Below are 25572 nucleotides of genomic sequence, written 5' to 3'. Positions count from 1 at the left end.
TGTTAAATAGATCTGTCTATTTGTATGGTAATAATGATCGCTTAAAGACTCAAAGCTCCGTGACTTGTAGAACAAGGAAACACATTTGTATTCTGCTGTTGTGCTAACACGAATCGGCAAACGACCTTGGGAAACTTTCATACGGGGAAAAAAAATGAGTCGGATTCCTGATGCCCCCCTTCTCGCCCACCTACTTTGTTTATATCATTCTTTCTCTTTTTAAAGTAAAGGTGCTGCTCAACTTATGTGCATACTTTCTCTCTCGGGGGTTCTTTAAATGCTAATGAGATCTGACACGGATTTCAACTCTTATTTGATTAGTCAGAATAATATTAAATGTTGAGATCAACAAAAGATTCAAATGTAAATTTTGTATTAAATCAGCAGCTTTGCAAACACAACGCCAAAATCTATAAAGGATTTAAAATGGTTAAAAGTAAAGGAGGAGTTCGAGAGAGGGAAAATTACCGTAGCTGGCCAGGCCTTACGTTGAAGCCACTCGAGGTAAATTGATTAGCCTGTTCATTTTGTCTGATTATTCAGGGCCTGTTAGCACAGAATGAGCACCGTTTGTGGCTGATTATCATCCACGCAGGCAAAATCTTCTTGTATAATCCATAATCGATGGTGTATAGCTCAATTAATGAAAGGACCGTTTCATCCCCCACTGATTTCTGGCATCTTTGTATGAAGTTTTAAGGATTTTTCTTGAATATAATCAAATGTCTTGATGAAGGAGGGAGTTTTAAGGGTGGAAAATCTGCCAGACCAACAATGTAAAATAATTTTTGTCACAGGCCGCATCGTAGATGTCTTCTATATACAAAACAAACTGATGAAAAACTAGTTTTGAAATCAGAGACTCGTAAAAAAAAGATTAATGGCAATAAAAATTGCAAGCAATAGAGAGGACAATTTGTAATTTTGGTTGATACAAAATGTGTCTTCGCGGGCCACATAAAATGATATGGCAGGCCGTATCTGGCCCCCTGGGCCTTGAGTTTGACACCTATGCTCTAGTGGAAACTAGAGAACCACAACATCGCGTCTGACTGCGGACTGTGCCGACTGAAAGCGAGACATTAATGTAAAGTGACTCTGACCTTTCGTATTAAAGTGAGCTTGCTATTGCTGACACCTCTGGAGAGCGAGCACCTTTTACCCTGGGATTGGTCGCAATGACCCTTTTCATGTCGTACAGTTCATTCTCAATGGAGCTCCGCCCCCACCCTTGGTGACAACCTCAACTTTCCCCTTCTACAAATTACAACTCTTTCAATTGTGTCTAATGGGTGTTGCTCAAGTTGCGCTTCTAGTAAAGATAAAAAGGAAAGGGCGGGAGGTCTCGGCTGGTAACAGTAGCACGTATTATCCTCGCTTCTGAGTGGCCTTTCCCAGCCTGGTCACCCGTTTCCATTTATCTGCAGGGATAACTATAAAAATCTGTCATGAGGCAGGGTGGGTTTTTTCGCTCAGCTCAGCCCAGCTGGCAGGTTGAGAGCCCCCTGTAATGCACAAGTCTGTTTTTATTATTCTTGCTGGGGAACACTATTTCATCAAGTGCATGATTCCACAGAGGAGAGCAGATAGCCCAGGCCCGGCTATATTTCTTCCAATCAAACGTTCCGAGAGGGGGGGAGAAAAAAATGAGCGGGTGCCATCAAATCCCAGAATAATGCTGCCAGACTTTATGTAAAAAGAAGGACTGATGGACAAATACAGGAAGGCAAGACAAGTTTAATGACGTGTGTTGAGGAGGTGAGATTGGAAAACTGACAGAGAAAAGCAGCCTCTTTGCTGGAATATAAATTGTTGTGCGCTGTAAAAAGGCTTTTATCTGGAGTGAATATGGGACGTAATACACGGGTCAGGGTTAAGTCATTTTCTCCGGCAAGTTAAGCGAATAATGAAGGCGAAGCCGCATGGAGAGGTGCACTGCTACTGCCAGTTTGTCTTCATTTATTATGCCAAATCTCATGATTTTGGCGTTGGCGCGGCGAGTGCTCCGGCGCGCACCGGTGGACGACATATCGCTTAATTTACACAAGGTAATGAAAGCAGGGAGCGAGAGGACAAAACAATTTACCTGCTGACACGGGAAGAAGTGATTTGCGAACATAGAGGGGGGTGCGAGCCAAGGAGCGGGCGGCCGGCCGAGCGGGCGGGGGTCGGTGAGAGGGGGGAGGGAAAAAAAGGGGGGATGATGGAGGGGTGGATGTGGAGAATGATGAAACAGACAGAGGGGGCTCAAGCCTCAGCAGGTGATGATGGAGGCTTCGATGAGGCGACAGTAAACTCTCCCCCGCCTCCTTACCCCTCCCTCACAAAAACACGCAATCAGGGGGCGAGACTGACCTCAAATCTGAAGAGCGTGTGCTGACAAGGCCCTCGTTTTTACTTTTCCCCCTCCTTCAATTCTAATCACTTATCACAAAGCCACTTGTGAAACAACGGCAACAGGTATTCTCTCACAAAAGGACCAAATCACTCACGGCAGCACCCAAACACAACCAGCAGTTTGCTCATGTGCAAATTGGCAACTTGGTATTTCTTTTTTTGATGACGTTTACTCCCAACATTTGAAAACAGATAGCAGTATCTTCTGTAATTTATTTCCTTAAAATAGGCTTGGTGCTTTTTTTTTTTGGGAAGACATACAAGGTGCAAAAGAGGTTTAAATCTTGATTGATTGAGAACTCTGAGTCTTATAAGGCAGGGGGGAAAACAGGAACAGGAACAGGAACAAAATGGAGGGAGGGAGAAATAGCAACAAGATATTTGCCCTCCATGGCCTTATAGTACAAAGCAAAAATTCTTGCCAAATCATCTTAATTCTACTTTCATTTGTATCACAACATGCTGCAATCAGAGACAACCAACCCAAACAATCACTCTAATAATAATCACTCTGGGTGTTGTTCTAATAATGTCCGATTGCTCATTCGACTGTCCAAGCTGACAATATGTAGTGCACTGTAATTTTCCAATCACTAGCCCTCGAGGCGAGCTGCTCCTCAGGGCAGTGAGATCAGACGAGCTGAGGCATTTTCTCTTGTAAAAGGCCCAACTCCATTTGTCTGCTCGCAGGAACAAAAACCATCAGGGAGTCGTGCGAGAGAGACCGAGCGAGCAGCCTCTCTGGAGAAAGGCCAAAGGCAGAGGGGGTGATGGGGCGAGGAAGGGTGGGTACGCTGGTGTGACACAGTTAACCGGTAGCCCCCCCCACGAACGTGTCTCGCTACCCGCTGAGGGTGCTTGGCTGCGGTGATGATGAACGGAGACGTGTCTCAGCTCCAGGTCCTTGCTGCTGTCACAAGGTTCTCTGCAGGACGAGACAGGGACAGGAAGTGTCACACTCTGCGGGCCTGCTGAGTCCTGCTGCTGGAGACTTCTCACAAATTAAAACACAGCCACAACACCAGCCCCTCCCCGGCACACATGATTTAGAGTGGTGGTCCCCAAACACAAGGCCGTGAACTGGTACTGTTCTGTGGCCACAATGTTCTCAAATTGTGTATGAATTTGGGAAATAAAAAACATCCACCTGTGCCTCTGTACAACTCAAACATCAAAATGTTGTCAAGGAAAAATCTATTTCTTGCATTAGATGATTTTTATGTGGTGATGAATCCTTAAAAACTACCAAAACCAAAAAAACCTTCTAAATACTGCACTTAACTTGCGATCATGCTATCTTTCGCAATCAAAACTAAATTATATTGTAGAGTAGACCTACAGAAATATATGTGGAGCATCATGAATAAATTACAGTTGCTGACATGGGCGGGTCTAGTCCATTTTATTTGGGGGGAGGGTGCACAGCCCCCCCAACAATAAATCTAAATAGCCTCAAAATTTGAGCGGTCAAGATTTTATTTAGTGTCTGGAAAGGAGTTAAAAGCACACAATAGTTTGCCGAAATGCCCAGCCCTTGCGATGGGGCCTCCCCCACCACCATCTCCTGGCCACACTGCTCTCTCTCACCACAGGCTGATTTCCCCTCGCAATGAGAGGTGACAGTGAACAGTGGAACTCGTCAGTGTGAATAACACACAGTCACGCTTGGTGAGACCCTCTGGTGGAGCGCGACGCACACACGGCGGCTCAAGGGCCCGGCGGCGGGCACGCTGTCAGCCTGACTGCTCGCCCTTCCATTATAGCTTAACAGGGGACAGATTGAGCAATCTGATGGGTTACGTTTGACATGTTTGCCGGTTTGACCCGCTCCAGGCACTGTGCAATTACTTTCCATAGTTTCACGGCATAGCGAGAGGGAACTGCAGCTCTCAGAGAATTCAATCATTATAAAGCGCAGTGTCGGAAATATCTTTACAAACGGGCCCGTGCGTGGATCTCGGTAATATGCTCAAAGTCTGCCAGTGTCCTTCAATGGCTCCTCATAAGAGCAGTTCATAACACGTGCGGTGGTCAGGCTTAATTTACCCACTTTGGCTGTCCACTGCCCCATCAGCATATAGTATCATATAACTGCTAATGGGCTAATGGAGGAAGAAGAGGAGGGGGAGGGGGGGAGGAAGACAGCAATAGATAGGGAAATGGAGCTAAGGTTCATCCAAACATTTAATAACTTATCCAATCTGGAGCGTTCGCTTCTTACTGGGCTAATTATGTCATTTAACTGGCCTGGGCGAGTGGACACTCCGTCTTAGAGTGTCATGGCATAATTATGACTTATGCCAGTGCCGCCTCGCAAGCTGGATGAAGTCAGCTTGCCATAAATTTTAATGATCACCTAGACAATAGTAACGCTCTTAGGGGGTTCCACGGCGTTAACGGGGAAAAATGAGAATGGCGCAAAAACTCAAGTGTGGACTGGAAACAAAGCCATTGTCCAGTTGGGGGAAGGTGAGTTGAGACGAGTGTTTACGTTCAACTTGGCAAAGTCAGGTGGCCAAACCAATAGTTTTGATTTTGCGTATTTTTTAGAGAAGCTATTCTCAAAGTGCGGCGTGGGGGCGACCTCGAGAGGTAGTCCAAAGAATCACAGCCTAAGGTTACAGTTTAGTTGTATTTAATATTTTAGGAAAATATATTAGCATTTTGTTTAGTTACAATTTGTAGTAACTTTATTGTATAATACATTTAATGTCTTTGGCATGTGGAGAAATTGACAATAAAGCTGACTTTGACTTTGACTTTGACTTTAATGAAGTAACTTTTAAGTACTTTTTAATATATTTAGGTGCAATGTTAATGTTCAAACTACGCGTGACGTTACAGTGGTTTATATTAAAATGAAAATATATTTTTTAGGAATAAAATCGTTCTCTTGGTTTTGATTACTACTTTACATTATATAGATGATCCGAGTATTTTTCTAGGTGGTACAGTTTCAGAGAAAAGCTAATCATTTTCAAATGTAGCAAAAAGGAGAAAGGCTCATCGTTTTGAGATTATAGATGGGGCAGAATAAAAAGGACTGAGTAAGTGTCTGTACAATGGCTAATTAGTTATCTCTGATCATTTTGAGGGTCATCTTAACACCATGATTTTGCAAAGGTCTTATGAGAGAGATACTGAAGAAGCCAAAAGAGAAGATGATCTATCTTGATATTGTCGCCACAAATATGTTATTCCAGAAGGACCCAACGATTGAATGACAAAGCTCACCTGTTCGGAAAGCCCCGTGAGACAGCTGATTGATAATGCATGATACCAAAATGTTTTTGTTTACCCACAGATATGACTTTGAGAAGGAGGAGCTGATGTCTTTTTTCCCATCTCTCTTGAAACCTGATTCACTACAACTAAGTGGATTGAGGGGGCGCCTCACAGGTCAGGAGGTCTCCATGACAGAGTATGACTCCCCTGGAATTCTTTCAACTGAGGGGCAAGGGAGGGAGGGGAGGGGTGCATCCACTTCATATTCCGCCCATTTATTCGCGTTGTCCTGAACATGAGAATCTCACAACACAATTCCTTTCCTTCGGCAGCATTAGATTAGATTGGAAGTTGCTTGCACACTTTCCCGGGCTTGTCAAATGAGCTGTCAGTCATGTGTCACAACCAGGCCCCTCGCTCATCTGCTCTAATACATCTCACTGCTTTTTATATGGATCAGAAACACAAACGCCAACAGCTCCCTTCCGCCAAACCCTCTTGGGGACGTGCGGTGATTGATAACATTTCACCAGCTAGTCACACCCGTGCACATTTGTACACTTGTGGGGTCCATCGCCGACATCCACAGTGGCCGTCATTGCCTTTTTCGCGGAACAATGACATCAGCAATTGGCTCGGACGCGTGCCAGCAGTGTGCGGCTTTTTCCGCCATTCATAAAGTGCATGGTGACAGCAATTGACACCCCGCTCGTCCGAGGAGGCGATATTAGTAGTTTCAACAATAAAAGCAATTGGGGAAAAGAGCTCAGGTGCCACTTGCTATTAAAGATGTCAGCTATTAAATCACATAGCTTGCTGCTGATAAATGTTTATTGCTCATTAGCATGTCAGTGCACCTTTAATGCCCTCGAAATAACCGCCGACTGTCGGCGTGGGATCCCGAGGCAGTTTTGTGTGAAGTCCTATCGGCGTATTGGTCCAGTTAACGGCCACTTGGCTCATAGACAGCTATCCATCGCTATGTCAACTTGACTAATCCAATTGAGGCAACCTGCTTGGCATGAGAGGGGCTCATCTGTCTTTACCGCTTATTAATGGGTCTCATGGGGGGAGGGGATCTTAAGGTGGAGTTAGGCCTACATATTTTGACGGAGAGTAAAAAATACTTTGCTCAACACATCAATATCGATGTAACTTTGCGATTCGGTTCAACGTCTTGATGACCGAGCCCCGTTGATATTTGCTTTCATGATGTGTGATTCCGTCCATCTTAATGGAGAGAATCGTGCTTGCTTATGTTCAATTTGTGTACTGTCATCTTGATGCAGCCCCTCCCTTTTAATTGAATCAAAAATACTTCTGGGTAGGTGGAGGGGGGAATGGGTGGAACCAACACAAAGGTACAGCTGATGACAAGACAATTCAGACTTGCTCTTGTTTACGTGCCAGATTGCATCCAGCCATTAAAATCCCCCCAATTTAAAAGCTGCTTGTATCATAACCGTATCTCATTTTAATAATTTTGCTCAAATTGTTACATTTGAATCCACAAAGAGTCTAACCTTCTTTTAACATTGATTTACGAATGATATTTGGGGGAAAAAAAATGCTCACCTGGAAAAACAGCAAGAATCTCTCTCAGGTAGGATGGCCCCGGGGCAGATCGGTAACCACAGTCTAAGGAATGAGAGCATAAAATTCCCACACATTAGGAGATGGATAATTGGATTTCCCGTGTCCTGTACGGTGGGCGTTGTGCTTCTGCAGCTGTGACATTATCAAGGTAACGTAACCTGAAGGCTGCGGTGCGGCAGCGCGGGCCCCGCAAGGCTGTCCTCCGGTTCCACATGGCTGCCTGCTTGGCTATTCATCCTGTGGACCCTGCAAATGAAATTATGGGAGGAAGAGCAAAGGACATTCTTTGGGAATTAATCCCATTTATGCCTAAACCCACTCCGGATTTTTATAGTGAGCCCGTTTTAAGATGTACAGCGCATTCACAATTAGACAAGGCCTTAAGGGGATTGGAGAGAAGTAGCCTACTGTGTGCATTGGCTTGTTTGGCGACTCATTTGTGGACACAGACAGGAAACAGAATCAATGTTATTTTCAAATATCAAATGTCATTGAGAAACTTCTGCACCCGATCTCAAGATCAATGCCATTTGACTAAGGCATCTAAAGGCTTTTGTTTATTAGAATATTACGATTACAGGATGGCATATGTTTCATATTATAAAGTGGGAGTCTGAAATAATGATTTTCAGAAAACTACATACATTTAACTTTCTAAAACAAGTTTTGTCATTTAATGACAGATAAAGATTGAATGCATAATCTATTGATTTTTTTTGTGTTTACAATATTATATGAATAAATTCAAAGAGCAATCATGATGACGAAACAAAAACACAAGAAACCAAGAATTAGCACAAATGTGTGTTTATGAATGGGTCAAATATTTTTCCGCTTCGAACTTATGAGACACAAATGCGCTTGTTTTAACAGACTTTTTTTCTTCTTTTTCCGCACAACCTACAGCGTCAATTGAAGCTCAAGTCTTATCAAATATGACTTGAGATAATGTACATAAAATAATTTCATAAGTGCAAATATGGATACGTCAAGCATTTGGCGTATGCATATACTCATAAGTATACTTATATGCATACATATACAAATACATATACATGCATATATATGCAGTAGTCTAAATTGTCACAACAATACTATTAATTGTCACATTAATATTAGCACCAGCAGCAATAACTAATAATAATAACTTTTTTTCTTTAATGTTACAATGTGGTCCAGATCCCACTTATTTGACATCATACTCCGAATCGGTCACAGGACTGTAATTAGCAGTCTTGTTATGCTTGCGTCACATTGCAGATAAACACTGCCCCCTAGCGGTATTTAATAAACACAACCACTCCAGGTAAAAAGCCCATCTCAGCACAGTTTTGTGATACAGATCTAAGAAAAGTCAGTTCTTTTTTTCCATTTAACTAACCTTTTGCAGAGCCGTTTTAAAGTTTTAGATTTTTAAACGGTATTCGATTTTTTTTTAAATGCTTAATACTGTTTGTATTGGTTGGTTTAAACTATAAACCAACCAATACCTAATTCTAGTGCACCTAAAACACAACTTTACTGTTGTTAATAATAATAATAATAAATAATAATAATAATAATAATAGTAGTAAATTGCAGGACCATAATGTATTCTCAATGAAAACTTAAAATTTTTGTTTTCCACTTAGTCACGTAAACCAAAACAAATGAATCCCGTACATCCTGTTGCCAAATTATGCTTTGAATTATTTTTGACACGACATAACATTGCAAAGTGCAAATATAAATTTGCATATTGTTGTGCCGACTTAATTGAAATAATTTTATTAGATTTGTTAAATTACTCAAGGAACATGTGCACTCAAATCATATGTCAAATCCCGCAGATCTGTGGACACACATACACACGCACACAAACACACTTTCTACAGTATTAGCACAAGGGTTGCAATGATTACAGCTACTTCACTGTCCTCATCAAGACCAGAGTAGGCCACAGACAGGAATGAGAGGGCCAAACACACAAAGACACACACACACACACAACAAAACACACATGTAAGAGGCACAGAATGGAAGCCGCACAGCTCATGCAGGTCCCCGCCATTATCCCGTCCTCTACCCTAAACACGCAGTTTTAATTTCAAAGCTCTGATTAGCTGATGATTGCATGACAGCCGCCGACGAGGTTCCCTTTTCGCCGGCTCCCAGACTGCAACTCAATCATGCCCAATTAGTGAGTCCCCAAACACTCTCTCTTATTAGAGGACTCATAATCGACTCATTGTGTCCTGATTTGGCAAATAAATCACTCTGGAGGCGGCTGACTCCCCCCCCCCCTCTCGTCCTCCGCTCTCACCCCACCTCACTCTTCTGTCTTTCCCTGCCCTCTCGTCTTTTTCCTTGTCCAGAGGTTCAGTGACAACGTTTTCAGGCGTGCTATTCATTGGAGCTGACAGTCTGAGCAACGTCGGACTCCCCTTTTTTTCTTTTTTATTCCTCCTCCTTTTTTATTCCCCCGAAGAATGAAGAATAATTTAGCGGCTAAGGCAAGGCAGGCATGTGGGTGTCCTTGTCCTACAAGGTTAGGAATGTATTCCATCTGAGCAAGAAAGGAGAGAATTAAAATAAATGATGGCCAGATATTTATTGTGAGTTTGTAGATGAGAGCGAGTCATTGTTTGGGACCGGCAAGGCCTGAGTAAGCTGAGTGACTCTTCTATTGCCTAATTCAATGTCAGTCATGAAATGCATTTTGATATGACGTTTATTTATACCGTATTTCAATGGATGCATTAGTTTCTTCAAATGGGATAAGAAGGATTATTCAATTATCCAAATAACCTGGAATTTGTATAGTTATAGGTCAGTGATGGTCAATTTAAAAATGCTGAAGGGCACCACGATTTTTCATCAGTGCTACTGGGGGGCTCTGATCCCTGCTTTTCTCTGGGGGGGGGCTAACAGGAGCCATGAGTAACATTCAAATCATATTTTGCAACTTTAGTATGTGTGTGGAGAGGTCATTTGTGTCTGCTTACACGCCTGTCCAGCTGGTCGATGACGTCTGATGTGCCGCTCGGTGGTAAACCACGGCAAGACCCCCGTGGCAGAGTCGCAGAAGCCCGGCAACTCTTCTCCCCAGGCAGGCCGCAGAGGCTGTGGCAAGCCCTTGGCAGATGGAGCCTCCAGCAGTTCTTGTCTCCTGCAAAACAGTAAAAAAAAAAAAAAATTAGCGAGAAAGATGAAGGAAGAGCCAGCGACAAGACCGGGCCTTGCCTCAGCCCGTCACAGATGCCAGGAGAAGAGAAGGCAGGGATTTTGTCGAGGCCCCCTGCGGGGCGGGTCCAGTTGGAACAGGTGCAGTGTCGTCTCCCTCGGTCGCTTTGTCAGCACCTCAGTGGTGGAGCGCGTCCTCTCTTCCTGTCCCGGCTCCTTCTCATTCACACACTTGAGAGGTGTTGTGGGACTACTTCCAGCTTCTCCTGAAAGCCAGACGAATATCTGTCTATGCATCCTCATTTCTCCACGCCAAAATCTCAACCCCCCTCTGCGTGGCGTTGTGTTATTCCTTTAACATAAAAAAAAAAATATTCAAGCAGAAGTGAGAGTTGCTGACCTTCACAGGTCAAACAGTTGAGTTGTGTTGGCCTCCTCCGCCTCGCCGAGATACAAGGTCCACGTTGCGTGATGGAAAGCGTTTACGACAGGCGGCGAGGCCCGACGGGCCACCTTGACCTCTCCACGCTCGGAGGACCTTGGTGAGCCCTGTCCCGTTGGCCCCGGAAAGCCCACCCTCGCACCCCCCTAACCATTTTCTACCACCTCTGAGTTATTATCATAATTTCCCAGAGAGTCATTGCAGGGCTTCCACTAGCAGGGCGAGGCATCTGTGTTTTACAGAATGTTTGGTGTTTTATTGCCTTTATGTCACTCCTAGGCCAGAGCAAAGGGGCCCTCCAATGATAAGAAAAGCAGCCATGTGAAAAATGAAGGCCCTGGCATACAGGACTGAGAGGTGAAAAGGGAAAATAATAAAATACAAGACAAATGTGGAGCTCGACTGTATTTCATGGTCAAACCTTTGTCTCTGCCGCCACTAAAGGGGAAGGGGTGATTACGTACCGTATTTTCCGCACTATAAGGCGCACTGGATTATAAGGCACGCCTTCAATGAATGGCCCATTTTAAAACTTTGTCCATATATAAGGTGCACCGTCAATGAATGGCCCATTTTATAACTTTGTCCATATATAAGATATATACATTTGGCTGGCGGGCTGGACTTTGGACACGCCTGTTGTAGTGGCTCAATATTGGTCCACATATAAGGCGCACCTGATTATAAGGCGCGCTGTCGGCTTTTGAGAAAATCTGAGGTTTTTAAGTGCGCCTTATAGTGCGGAAAATACGGTACTTGAATTCAGCTAATCACATTATAACTAAAGAATCCTTTGAGAATCCACCACAAGATTTGAGTTTAAGTCCAAGAATGCAATTTTTTTTACAGTGTATTATTCCTCCTGATTCAGAAATTTCACTTGTCATCCTAAAGCTTTCATTCTTGTTTTTTTTTTTTTTTTAAGACTACTAATCAGGCCTTCATGACAGACTTGTGTTTTGGCCGGTTCCGAGCGCCTGAGTGATGTCGTGCTGCCCGGGTCACTGACAGCGAACTTGTGACCAGCACGTGGCCTCTGATGGAATAGAAGTGTTCCTAATATTGCACAAGCTTTAGCATGTCTGTCCTCACCCGTCACTCTGTATCCGAGGGGCCCCAACAATCACTAAATCTCCCCATTTTCTTTAATTACAAAAAGAGCATATTGCTTTTGGCCCATATTGAAGGCAGATATTGAGAGCCGATAGGATACATGAACTTCTGTCAACACTGGAGAATATTAAGCAGAGCTCAAAGCTCTATTCTGGCTTTCCAATTAGCACTCAATCTCAAAATATGTGCGTAAAAGCTATAATAAGAGGAAGTAAAACAAATGTGAGGTCTTGTTGGGGTTTTTTTTTTTGGGGGGGGGTCAGTTCTACCAAATGTATGTTTTATGCAAAATGCGTGAGAAATTTTGTATGGGAATCCAGTTTAATATGGATAAAAGTTCTTTTTAAAAAGAGGATTCCATTCACACTTGTTTTTCAAAAATTCACAACACAGACTAGGTTGGATAGAAAAAAATCTCCACATCAAGTGATGATCAACATGGCCTCAGTCTCACTTCACCTACAAGTGACACCGTGTTCATCGGAAAGCTTCTGCCATAAGTGCCGTCTCCCTCGCAAGAAATATTGTTGTTTTGATGTGATTGAATTCACTGCACCCAGACAAGAGGAGGTCATTCCATGTCCTGCCGCAGCATCCCAATACACTGTAGATAATAAGCAACATGGGGAGAATAAAGGAGAGCATCAGGATGAGAGGTCACTTTGAGAACCTGGATGAGAGCACATGCCAAACAGCATCTCTGCATCCCCCCCCCACCCGCTCACCCCCGTCCTCTTCAACTCTCTAATCCCCTCTCTGATCCAGCGATGTTCGCGGCAGTCATTGGAGGCGTCCCGCGACCACCAGGCCCTAATCTGAGCCGTCGCCGCGACCGCGGTCCACCTCTGACAGCAGCGGCCGGCTGCCAACGTTGGAGTGGCAGGCTTAGCCTTCTCCAGAGAGACAGCTAGAGGTTGTCTCTACATGGATGGGCACTTCGCAGCTCGGCGGGGGCGGGAGGAAGGGGCAACGTAGCAGCTGCTCAGGACATATGGGCAGAATTCATTAAGTCTGGCAAAATGAGCCAATTGTGGAGGTGGCAGGAGTGAACGTTTGTATGTCTAATAGGGAAATACTCGCTGCATTTCAGCTCCAAGTATTCCATTGCGCATAAATATTCAGAGCACAAATATCACGGTGATAGCTTTATCCTGAGTAGTTAAGATTTGATGAAGCAGATTCAGGCCTAACAAGTGGGCAAAAAAAAACAAAAAAAATCTGTTTAGCTGGGCAGTGATTGAGCTGTTAGATGCATAGACTGCTTGTCCTTGAGGTCTTTTGCGGTGCATTTTCAAATGTCAGGAGAGCGCTCCGTGTCACAGAAATAAACCTAATCACAATCTGTAAATGTTACAACTGTTTCCCTAATAGACGTGCACCCACGTTGGAGGCCTGCATTGAAATTCACACGCATGAACCAACACCAGACTAAACTGAATGCTGATAGACACGGCCGGCAGTACACAACGCGTTTCATCAATTACACAGAATTCCACACGAACGTGTCGTGGTAAACGATGTCCTTGAACCTTCGCTGTCCTCATTATGTCCTTTTTTTTTTGTTTCACTTAAAAGAGCAGTTTGAACAAGAGCCATCTTACATCTATTCCTGTTTGTCCAATATAAAGGTATAATGTATGCTAATCCACCTGGTGTCAATAAGAAGTGTGTTCAATGCATTTGAGATAATAGTAAAGAAGGGGTTGCTACTATCGAAGAGCGGCAAGATAAAGTCAATGGTGCAGTCAATAACAATAAGGTTGTAGGTCTTAATGAGGAATGTTAATTTGAACACAATCAACTGGATTTCAGCTTAGCTGATTATCAACCTTGGACTTGTATGTGGGTGATGATAATGACGTCTGTACAGGCCTTAAACAAACTCTTAGTGGAACTCCAAAAACTGTGCTCAAGTTAGTGACAAAAAAGCCAGCAGTGGTCATTGTTGTGAATTTATGTAGAAAAAGCAAGATAAACTGTACAATATGCACAATTTAGGAAATACAGCAAAGATTCAGTATCAAAATGGAATTAATGAAACGAACATGATTCACTTGTCAGTTCCTGGCGTCCAGACTCAAGTTGCATGTTATGAAGCCTGCTCGTCACTCTCCCCTTGATCCCATTCCATGAGCAGCTCCGAAGACACCTCTGTAAACAGATGATCCCAGTCCCAGAGCACATCTTCCTGCAGACGGAGGTGTGCCGAGAAAGAGAGAATGAGGAGAATGAGGGGGAGATGAGGCTGTTAATGTACACATCAGAAATCTTGATTAGCTGGGAGGGGAGGCAGGGTGGACAAGAGCTGGACGCTTCTTTAGTAGGAGCTCAAAGACGATATTTACTAAAAATCCACTCACCTCCTTCACCTCCTGCTCCGGTGATAAAACCTTTGTGAGGAGCTTCAAGTCGATCTCTCCATCCTGAAGAAACAGTCCAGTAAAAGGTGCATGGAAAACATGTACTGTATATGTATAAAGTATAAATATATGTACTATATGTAATATAGGTATACAAGTAGTATATGACCTATATGTACTAAATGTAGAAGTATAAGTATATGACCAATATGACCTATATGTACACGTATAAATATATATAATATACAAGTATAAGTATTAGTATATACACACACATATATATATATACACACACACACATATATATATATATATATATATATATATATATATATATATATATATATATATATATATATATATATATATATATATATATATATATATATATATATATATGTGTATAAGCATAAGTATAAGTATAAGTATAAGTATAAGTATTAGTATAAGCATAAGCATAAGCCTAAGTATAAGTATAAATATAAGTACATGTATAAGTATCTATGTGTAAGTATATGTACTATATGAACTATATGTTTACTTATAAGTATAAATATATAAGTATATGTACTTTATGTACTATATATACAATAAGTATATTCATCTATATATCTATCTATACATGTAAGTACTATAAGTATAGGTATAAGTGTATGTATATAAGAATATGTATATGTATGTATTTGTATATGTACATGTATATGTGTGTACATTTGTATAGATGTATGTATGTACATGTGTATATATGTATATAGAGACACTGAAGTTGCTGACTTACGAGAGTCTGGAATGCAGAGTAATATTTCAGATCATTGTCCAGGTCTCTGTAGGTCATTACCCGATTGACTTGAACGCTAATTACAGGAGATAAAAAGAGAAAATTTGGCTGAGAATTCTACTCAATCAACTTTACGCAAAACAAGAGTTAGAAGAACAGGAGAGAAATTTTGAGGTGTAATAACGTCAAGCACAGAACAAGAGAAAGCAGGAGATGGTTGCCAAGTGGCAAACGGCTCAAAGTGAAACCCAGCTGCTTATCTGCGGGTCGGAATTAAGTGAGGGGGCTCTGAAAGTGGCCGGGGCCTCGCAGCGCATGCCAGTCCTACTTATTGCACATTACACGCTACATTGCCCCTGCAATGAGTTCAATGTGGATATTATCTCGCACAGAGAGCGAGCCCCGGCCTAATAACCTCCACCGCTGTCATAGCCTCGCTACATATTCGACACGTCGGCGTGCATCTCGCCGCCCTGTAAATCAAAGGACTCGTTTGGTAAGGACCCGGGTACCCCAGTTGCATAAATCACACCCGATGGTTATCCCTCCATGGCAGCCAGATCAAGTGACACGCTTCGCGCGGAGGGCAGGTGATCATCTCATTGTTCGGAATAAGGCGCTTGACATGTGACCTGTATGCGGACGACGGGGCGCGAACCCGGCCTACCTCGGTGGAGCTGCAACTTGCATGTTGAGATCTTCTTCCTGCACTTCATCCAAATCTGGAATGACTGGAATATCTGGAGACAACAAACAAGAATATTCAAATGAATACAAATAAATGTATTTGTGTGTGCCAGCGTGGCACTTTGTCCCCCTCCCTCTCTGCCGCTCAGACGAGCATGCCTGTCACAATAGCCATGCGGCCATGAATATTCAGCAGTTGAGGCGGCAGCTCTTCCCGCTGTGAGAGGGGCTCTGGCCAGGGGCTCCCCAGTAAGCGCCCCCCGCTACCTTAGCATTTGGGCCCTGTCAGCGCTGCCCACCCCTAGGACCCTCGGTGGCCAGTGGGCCGACCTCTGTGTCCACTCTGCCACTCCGACTGGGGCGGGCTCCAGCCACGTGCAAGAGTGTTTGCTGGCGAGCCCATCTGTGTGGGGTCGGATGTCACCGCGAGGCCTGGCAGGGGCTGCGGCGCGGAGAGCCGCCAGCCCGCTGCTCAAACAGTGGGAACCCGCTTTAATTGGCAAAACGCAACAGGAGTGAGGATGGCTCCACTCCCAAGAAGGACAAGGCAAACTTTCACAGGCATTGCGCTTAGACGTTTTTTGGAGCAGGAAAAAATATGAGAGGAGATAATGAGACATACGGAAAGACAAGCAGGGAAATGAGCTGCCGTTGAAATGCCTCAGCTTGTATTACCAAAAGGTTAATTTGTTCATTGTTGTCGGAACATACAGTGGAATATCGTGCGTCCATTCAAGCCAACTTTACTTTACGTCAAATGATTTTCTTTCATGACCTAAAATCACCCATACATGTAAAATCATAATTGCATGCTTCCTTTTTTTTTCCACCAGCGTACAACCAAATGGAAAAAAAAATGCATGTTTGAGAGACTGCCTGAGTAAAAAAAAAAAAAGACAAAAAAACAACCATACATATAAAAAGGGTTAAATTTAAGCTTACGAGAATGCAAATATAATGTCCGTGCTTTCCATTAACTCTGCAGCAGCGTCTTGTCGGAGACAGAGACAAGCGTGAGAGTAACAGTCACATGGTGACAGAGAAATGTTGACTTGGACTGCGCAAAGAGGGCTGTCAGTAATCTCCGGCCGCGGTACGGCAGCCTGAGGGCAAAGTCAATCGATGAGCTAAACGGCAGAAGGAGATGGAAATGTGCATCCTCTGACGTGAGGAAGTATCTCGCCGTGTACGTCACGGCAGATTTAGAACAACTCCGGAAAGTAAACTGGAGAAAGATGGATCACGGGACCTCCGCTACGTTTTAGTACTCGAGGATGTGATGATGAAGAAAAAAAAAGTCAATGGTTTCAATTGTGGTTTAAATCTTATTTGATCCGTGAATAATTCTAGAGACAACTTTCCGTGTCAACTTATTTTTTTGTAATTTTGAGAATACTTCCCCGTTTTTTTTAATTAAACCCAATTAAAAATGCCAAGCTCGTTTATCCGCTGACAAGATTCATCTGTGTTTCTGATATCCAAATAAATGCAGGCGCGGGTATTTCATATTCATGAGGCCCCAGTGACACTTTGTCCTCTCATTTACAAAGCACAGCGTTCAGCAGAATCCGTCCCCCCTGGACCCCCAATCAAATTTAATGGTCTTAGTGCAATGACATCAAAAAGCCTCGCCATCCGGCACCTTACAAATAACATCCCGGCTTGTCTTTTTGTCCACACCCACTCCGACACCACTTGAGCCTGTTGTCTATGCAAAGTGTGATCTACGTTAGAAACAGACATTTGGAAATGAGCTGCACGTTCGGTCTCGAGTGGAGGTCAAGCAGGACGAGAGCCCGGGCAAGCTCCATCATGAGGAGCGCTTTCATCTCCAGCGCCCGCCACGCCCACCACCTCGCCTGGACCTCGACAGGCATCACATCAGGGCCCGAGCAGATCCTTTTTACATGATCACCTTCTTGGCTGAAGCATGTAAATATCAAGAGGGGATCATTTACGGTGGTCAGCGACTTTGACGTCGCACCACATCACTCAGGCCTCTTATAACGGACATGTCCAGTCAAAACGATCATCTGAGCGTAAAATTCATTTTGAAAAGGGTTATGGATGATAATATTCAACATCAGTGAGACATGATGATTGTGTTTGCAGTAGCGCGACTATTTGAAGTGAGCGTCAGGGAGCTTCTGGGTGGGTGGCGGAAGGGGCGATGGGAGCTATGACCTGGGCTCCCCTCTTTCTCCCAGCTAGTAGCCAGTGGACACAAGGGATAAGCGTCATGGACATAATCAAGATGGTAGGGGCTATCTCACTACCCCTCGGCACTGTAATTTCCAATGCCCCTGCCTCTGGCTCTCTTCTTTCTGCCGGTCTAAGGGCATGAGAAGTGAAACGCTTCAGTTTGAAAACTGAACCTTTCTCTGGAACCAGTGCTCTGAATGCTGCTTTGCTACTTAACTCATATTCAACAAATGAAATATTAATCAGAATGCCATAAAGTATTATTGTAAAAAAAAAAAAAAATGTAGGTTTGACTTTTCTTTTTTTTTTCAGCTCAGCCCAGACATTGTTTTGTTGTGCACAGAATTGGACCCTCAGGTGAGTGTGTCAAAGCAAAAGTGTTCCTCCGAGATCTGTTCATTTACGTGTGTGTGCAGTGATTAACTGTGTCGCTCTTGGGATTGTGTGTGCACCCACTAAATCACCTCAAGACAATTTGGTGGCAAATAGGGATCTAATTTTTCTTAATGAACATGTTCATGTTTATCAAAAAGGTGAGTGTTTATTTAGAAGGCGTCAGTGGTCAGAGTCAGCGCTCTACATTCAACATAGCATCCAAGGAGAAATGTCGCCCGCTACAATCTTGACGGCCTGCTTATCTGCACTATTGCTCAGAATAAATGTGCCGGGGAGGCACCAGAGGGTTCCTATCTGCCCGTGAGGAGAGACACAAGAGTGGGGGACTGTAAAGGGGCACTTACCTCCATCATCATCTAATCCTTGGGGAGTTTGCGGTCTCAGCCGGCGGCTGTGAAAAGAGAGAGCGTGAGACTATTATTGAATTCTTTGTAAATGCAGCCTAAATAGTGAGCAAAAAAAAAAAATGTTTTTAATATTATTTTACTACTAAGACAGAAGCAGTGAGTCATACTTTATTTTAAACTGCTAACTGGGCCAATCTACCTTAAAGCCCTTTTAATAGAAAGCACCAGCTGCCACCATGTCTCCAAAATAGATGCCTGCATGCATCCTCTACCTGCTCGCCACATGACCGTGTCTATTCTAGTCACAGCTTCACTGTTATTCCAAGAATAACAGCAGAGCTTGGCTCCTCGCAGCAATAAAAGTGATGACAACTCAGTCATGCTGTGTTGTTTTTTTTTTTCAATCATGTTAAGTGATTGTTCTAGGAAGGTAAGGATTACGTGCAACCAAGGACAATCTCAATGAGCGCCAATTTTCAGTTTACTTGGGGGGGGGGGACATTTACATTTCGAGACATATATTTATCCACGCACAAAACTATAACTGTCATTGAATTCAATCGGCAGCTACAAAAGTACTTTGAAGGATGGATGGTAATGTGGCTGAGTCAGCTTACTCTTCCAGGTCGTCTGCAGCGGCTCTTCTTGAAGATCTGTGCACATGCGGAAAGCACAATAAATTGTAAGGCACTGCTCATTTAACTAGTGCAATTTCCTCATGTAAAATACCAGTCTTCACATGTATCTTATGATAGTAATCTGGCTCTCAGCGTGGGCCGTCTTATTGCACACAGTGCAAAAACTAAAAAGTGTTTTAATAACAACTATTATTTTCAACACAAGTTGTCGGTTTTAAGACACATTTTTATGGGGTTTAGTATATCTTCATTAATAAGGATAAGAAAGTCTTCTCAGGGCAGGTAAATTCTATTTCACTCTGTAAAATGTTTATTGTTTGTTTCCTTGGTTACATAGTGCCCCCTATTGGTTGAAAAGATGATAAGTCTTTCCACTGATGTCGTTTTGAGGAATTCCAGGTTGCCAACAATTTCAATCCATGTAAAACCTTTTGATTTATTGTTATCATGTTAGTCTTATGTTGGAAGCCAATTAAGTACAAGCCTGACTAACAGATTCACTGTAACCTAAATAGAACACACACTAATTGACTTTTAAAGAATATATTAAAAGCATTCAGCAGCCTTTAGGAATTTATCATTTGCTACTATTTACCAGCTCTTGTAATTAATCAGTGTGTCTTCTGACATTGCAAAGCCAACAGTGAGGAAGCAGGTGTCCAACCAAGCAGGGCAGTGAGGAGCAGAAAGCCTCGTGTACCTGGCTGCCCTTGGACTGTGTCCTGTCTGGGCGGGAGCGGTTCAGCTTCCACACTTAAGACACATTACTAGCTCCTTGATTAAGACTCATGTAAGGAAAAGCGATAGATAGACATGGTAAAACTGTCTGGAAAAAAGTTGTTAGGGATAAAATATATTGTGACAACCCGGTTTCAAAGGTTCATCAATAAACTGACAGATCATTTAGTGTCAATTAGAAGTGATAGATCGACAAATCCTGGGATTTCTGCGCTGGGATTAGTGGGAGGAGGGCGGCGGTGATTGAGCATGAGGGGTGACATTGTAGGGAAAAGTCCTTGCCGGCTCCAGGGGGGGCCATTACTTACTTTGTTTCACGGAGGATCAATGCACGTGCAAAACCCTTTTACACCTCCTGTGTTTCAATGGCTTTGAAGCTGGGAATCAAGGAGGGGTTAAAAAAAAAAAAAATCTGAGAAGCGACACGCTTCTGGTAAAAGGTCGAAGGGGTCACGGACTTTGCTGGTCGGCCTGCTTTTACTGACGGCGCAGTAAACGACAAATAACCTCAAATTTGCTGTGTCATTGCTTGTCAAGAAAAATACAACTCACATGGCAGGAACCCCACCAACATGACACATTAACATAGAGCTTCTGTCCTAAATATTTAATGACTGTCTCCATGTTGTGTTGTGCTCCCCATGTACAGCAGCTCACATGGGGTGATAAAGTGGCAAGAACCTCGGTGACGGAGGAACCAGCTGGCTAACAGTGCCCTCCTGTGGCTGATGTATTGACCATGTCAATTAGCACCTTGCTAGCAGATGAAGACAAATGGACGAAGGCCCGCTCACATAGGCTCACGCTAACCTTGTTGATTCACAGCTCCAGGCCCAAATATGCACTGATAAATAAACTTGTTCCACAGAATCAGAGTCCATTAATAACATGCACAGCTCGCTGCCTTCAGAGAAGCCAATGGAGAAAGACGTACTTGCCAAGACCGGATCCGGAGACTTCTTCTGCCCAGCCGCCTTGCCTTCTGGGTGGTTTGGGAGGGGGTCCCTGGAGGATGAAAATTAAACTTTAAAAACTCACATTTTAGTTCATTCTTAAATATCCCATGTATTCATAGAATACTTTTAAATAAGCTTAAAAAGATTCAATAAAAATTGATTCATACAGGTCATAGGTCGCATTAAAGGCAGAAAAAAATATGAAATGCTTTATTTACTCTCATAATTGCAAAATAAATGGAATTGGCGGACGACAAAATTTTCTGAATGACCTGCATGTTCAGACTAAGACCAGCAAAGTTTTCCCAGCAATACCAGTAGAGGGAGAGCTTGTCTGCAACACAGAATCCAGACGTCCACAAGTGAAACAGAACAGACCTCAAAGCCTAATTGAAATGTTGTTCTGAGGATGCGATAAGCACGACTGCACTCGAATAGTTAAGCTGCATTCATTTAGTTTCCAATAGTCTCATGTCTAAGACGGCAACATATGGAGCACAGAGTGTGGGAACAGCCAAGCACCCTATGTAAGTCTGACCTTAAAATAGATTAACAGGGAAAAAAATGACCTTCTCCCTATCGTTCTTTGATTCTGAAAATAGTAATGCAAGTATGCATCTTGATCCTGAGAGTGGGACCCTGAGAACTGCCCTTGAATGAATGCATTCCTCCCAGCTCACGAGCGGGGGCACGAGACAAATGAATGTGGAAAATAAAAAAAAGAAGGCCACAACATTTCTCATTACCAAATTGAGTCTGCAGAGGACAAAGCGCTCATGAAGAATTTGTTTCATTTATGATGAAATAGGATTTTTTTTTTCATGGTTGGCCCTCTTTACCCGAGCTATTTTTAAATCTGGACGTCATTGTTGGGTGCAGGATGAGGGAGGGAGCCATACCAACGGATATGATCACTTATAGGGAGACTTGGGACTCAACAAGCTCATGTAGTTCGAGACAGATAGTGACTGTTTGTTTTTTTAATCAAAATCTAGTGCGATTGTAAGACAAATATTTTAAGAAATGTTGATAAATATTTACAAAATGATCTCATCCTGATTTGTGTGTTTTTTTTTTAATCCTTTTGTAGTGAAAGCAAATGACAATGACATTATTCAAAACTTGTTTAGGCTTTGGTATATTTTGTTGTTGTTTTCAAATTAGTAAAATGGAAAAAAAAAACAATAACTCCTGTGTAGTCATTTTCTTAGAGGATGCCATGCTTATCAGTAGACACATTGCTTTAAATAAACAAATAAATAAACAAACAAATAAATAAATACATAAATAAATACATAAATAAATACATAAATAAATACACAAATAGCATAATACACATTTTCTAATGAATTCTTCGAATGCCCATTAAGGTAAACTATCACCAGATTTGTTTGATTTTGTTTGACTTGTAGGTCATATTTTTCCAGAAAACATTGTCTGGACTCCAAATTATTTGCCTTTTGAAGTGTTCTGCATTCCCAACCATTACGTACCTTGAATGGACTGGCTTTCACTCAAAACAAATATATGTGAATGCCGTCAGCCACATGTTACTGTGCCTCCAATTGCTCATGACCAAATATGTTAGGGCTGTTTTAGAAATTAGCTAAGCCCTCGTGGTTTCTAAATTAGGATTCGGTGATGGTCTCCAGGGCAAGGAACTTGTCGTGTCCAAACCGTATGAGCCCAAAAGGCAGTGGCGTCTTTGTTTAAAAGGATGCCAGGAATGTGACCAATCAGTTGGGTATTTCAGGCGGAAGAGGCCAGGCTTGATAAACGATGACTGTAAATAAACCCACGGCAGGCTGGAAAAATGTATTGCGTTTACTGAGCGGGTCAGAGGGGGCGCGAGAATATCGGTCCCCACGTTGAGGAAGTTGGCCTAATTTGGGAAGATTAGCCTAAAGCGACAGCATTGCTGGGATGTTTCTGCTTGGGGAGTGCTGGCTCCACGACAATTTACCAATGCAAGCGAAGTGACTGAGTCCAAAAATGCCAGCGATGAAGTGATAGGAATTGCTCTCTTCTAACTGTCGGTGCTGCTGTGACTTGTCTTGCATTTTTTTCGTCCTATATTTAGGCGCATACTTTTGTATCATTAAATAAAATACTAATGTCCTGAGCTGAGACATCCCTGGTAAAATTGTTATAAATTCTGAATAGTCTACTAGTTGATCATTAATGTGTTGCTTTTAAAATCAATGGGGTTTTTTTTTGTTATTCACACAAAATTCTACAGTCCACTAAAATTTAAATTTGAGACTGAGGTCTCCAATTTCATTGTACTATGTAGAATGACAATAAAGGTTTTCTGATTCTGATTTCTGATAAAGATGGTAAGTGGGAAAAAAAATGTGATTTTTTTTGTTGTGAAGTCTGCAGATAATCTGTTTTTGGGTTTTTTTTTTTTTTGCTTTTTCCTCCAATATAGCGTAAGACTTGAAAATAATTCTGGTTCTATCTATGTCTTGAGTCCCGCATGAGAAGATAAACACAAAGATAAACACAAAAAGGGCAATTATTAGCAAAGGGTTTTGGAGCATTTGCTAAAAATACAGCAAATAAAACATTTTAAGCATACAAAAAGGAAATAAACCACTCTATCAGATCTTTATACCATTTACGTCAAGATGGCGTTCAAGTTGCATTCTGCAATTCTACAAAAGCAAATTAATCTAATTAATAAAAATATATCAACCAAAGCAGGTGAAGTGTGATTAAGACTAACCTTGACTGACACAGTGGTATAAAGATGATTGTGGAGTGTTTGCTACAGAAGCAGTACAAAACCACAACATTATTCATGCAACCTACCTCATCATCATCCTGGATTATTGCATATAATTGAGAGATAATACATTTTGTGGTTACTGCAATAATTACTTCCTGTATAAAATGCAAATAATCTTCATGTATAATGAGATCACATACTTCTCCAGCAGAAGCAGACAGGGAGGACTTCCTGGAGTTGCGGGCATCTCCAAGTGATTGGTCTGCGGCGAGGCGAGCTCTTCGGCCAGATTTTACAGTCTGTAAGTGACAGCAGAGAACTCAAATTAGTATTGGATAAAGATGAGGCAAAACAAATTTAAAAAATCCATCAAATAAGAAAACCAATTAATGGCTGTGATAATAGAGCTTCTTTTTGTTTTTTGCATGTGTAAATCTGGAATTAGAAGTAATTACTGTATTTGTAAATCCCATTTATGCAGATTCTCCATTTTCTATACAGTTTCACAGTTAAAACTTCCAAATCTTGCAACAGCAAGCAAAACAACTTGCAAGTCTCCTGATGCAGATTTCAGTGTTAGCATAGTTATCTTAGCTTTCGTGTCTTTGACATAAACGCACTCTTCCGGTTGCTGTTTATCATACTAGACAAACAATGTCGCCTCTTGATTATCAAGGGCTGCACCAAATGATGATCGATCTTACTAACATGCAATTTATGACATGCATTTTACCTCAAGCTCTGTCTAACGTGGCTAATAGCATTAGCTAAGTCGCAACAGTACTTCGATGTCACAGACGAAAGAAGCCCTCTAAGTTACTTTCCCAACGCCACAGTAACACTCACGTTTTTAACTGACCCACTTTCACCCAGTTGCACGCCATCGTCCATATCGATCTTGTTTTGGTTGAGGTTAAGCCTCCATCGTCTGCGTTTGGATATCAACAAGCGTCACAGCCGGGTAACAGTCGCCATGGTAACGCACGGAGGGAGACGCGCTGAGGGAATAGATATTTGTTGAATGAAATAAAGTGAAAACAGAAAGTGAAAACATTGTTTAGTGTTTCTGACTACCCACTATTAGCTTTGTTAGTTATTACGACATCAGTTACAAAAAGAAAACAAGAATAAGAATAAATAACGGTGTCAATATCTACTCTTTTACACTAGATGTCGCTGTTGTAAGTCTTTTGAGTATGCACAAGCTTTTACCAGCATTTAATTGGAGTGTCATACCAAAACCACTTGACAAATGTGCTTTATTTTTTTCACAATTTTTTTTTCTTCTGCTTTTATGTGTAATATTATTTCTTTAGTTGCAAAATGGGGGGGGTGGTACGATGCACACAGAGGTGGATTAAAAATCTGGTAAATTATTCCATGCCATTGCCATCGGCAATAGCAGTGCTCAGTTCTTGGGTACCGAGTCATATGAAGGGCTTCCAGTTTCATACAAATTTCCTAAGTACTAAGTAAGTTCCTACTTTTAACTCAACAGTATGTTATTAATAATAACAACCACTTATGTGAGGACTTTGAACGTGTTAATGATTTCTCAAAAACAAATAATGATTTAGTACAATAGGAAACAGATATGAAACATTTGACATAGGCAAAACAGCTGTATAAATAACAATAATAATCACATTACTAGAAATATCTACTATAATGACACTTTTAAAATATGCTACATTAGTGCCCACAGGCACCAAATTGGTGACCACTGGATTAAATCAATCTCAAATTGTTTGATTTAAAATGACAGTTTTGAATTAGGGACCGAGACGGACCTGTATGGTCCCAG

General features: G+C 42.2%; 1 protein-coding gene across 1 annotated transcript; it reads right to left on the bottom strand.

The window, feature by feature from the left end:
- Nucleotides 1-13874: 13874 nt before the first annotated feature.
- LOC125981397 (Intraflagellar transport protein 43 homolog) lies at nucleotides 13875-24860 on the bottom strand. Its single transcript, XM_049741463.2, has 9 exons — nucleotides 24615-24860; nucleotides 23969-24067; nucleotides 21016-21086; nucleotides 19323-19358; nucleotides 18703-18749; nucleotides 15741-15813; nucleotides 15074-15149; nucleotides 14296-14358; nucleotides 13875-14123 (listed from the first exon to the last, which is right to left on the bottom strand). Exons 1-9 carry the CDS (start codon nucleotides 24657-24659, stop codon nucleotides 14025-14027), a joined length of 609 nt encoding a protein of 202 aa, XP_049597420.1. The 5' UTR covers nucleotides 24660-24860; the 3' UTR covers nucleotides 13875-14024.
- Between the last annotated feature and the right edge of the window lie 712 nt (nucleotides 24861-25572).

This window comes from Syngnathus scovelli, chromosome 14, assembly GCF_024217435.2.
Source record: "Syngnathus scovelli strain Florida chromosome 14, RoL_Ssco_1.2, whole genome shotgun sequence".
Classification (NCBI taxonomy): Eukaryota; Metazoa; Chordata; class Actinopteri; order Syngnathiformes; family Syngnathidae; genus Syngnathus; species Syngnathus scovelli.
This window is presented reverse-complemented; position numbering and strand designations above follow the sequence as displayed.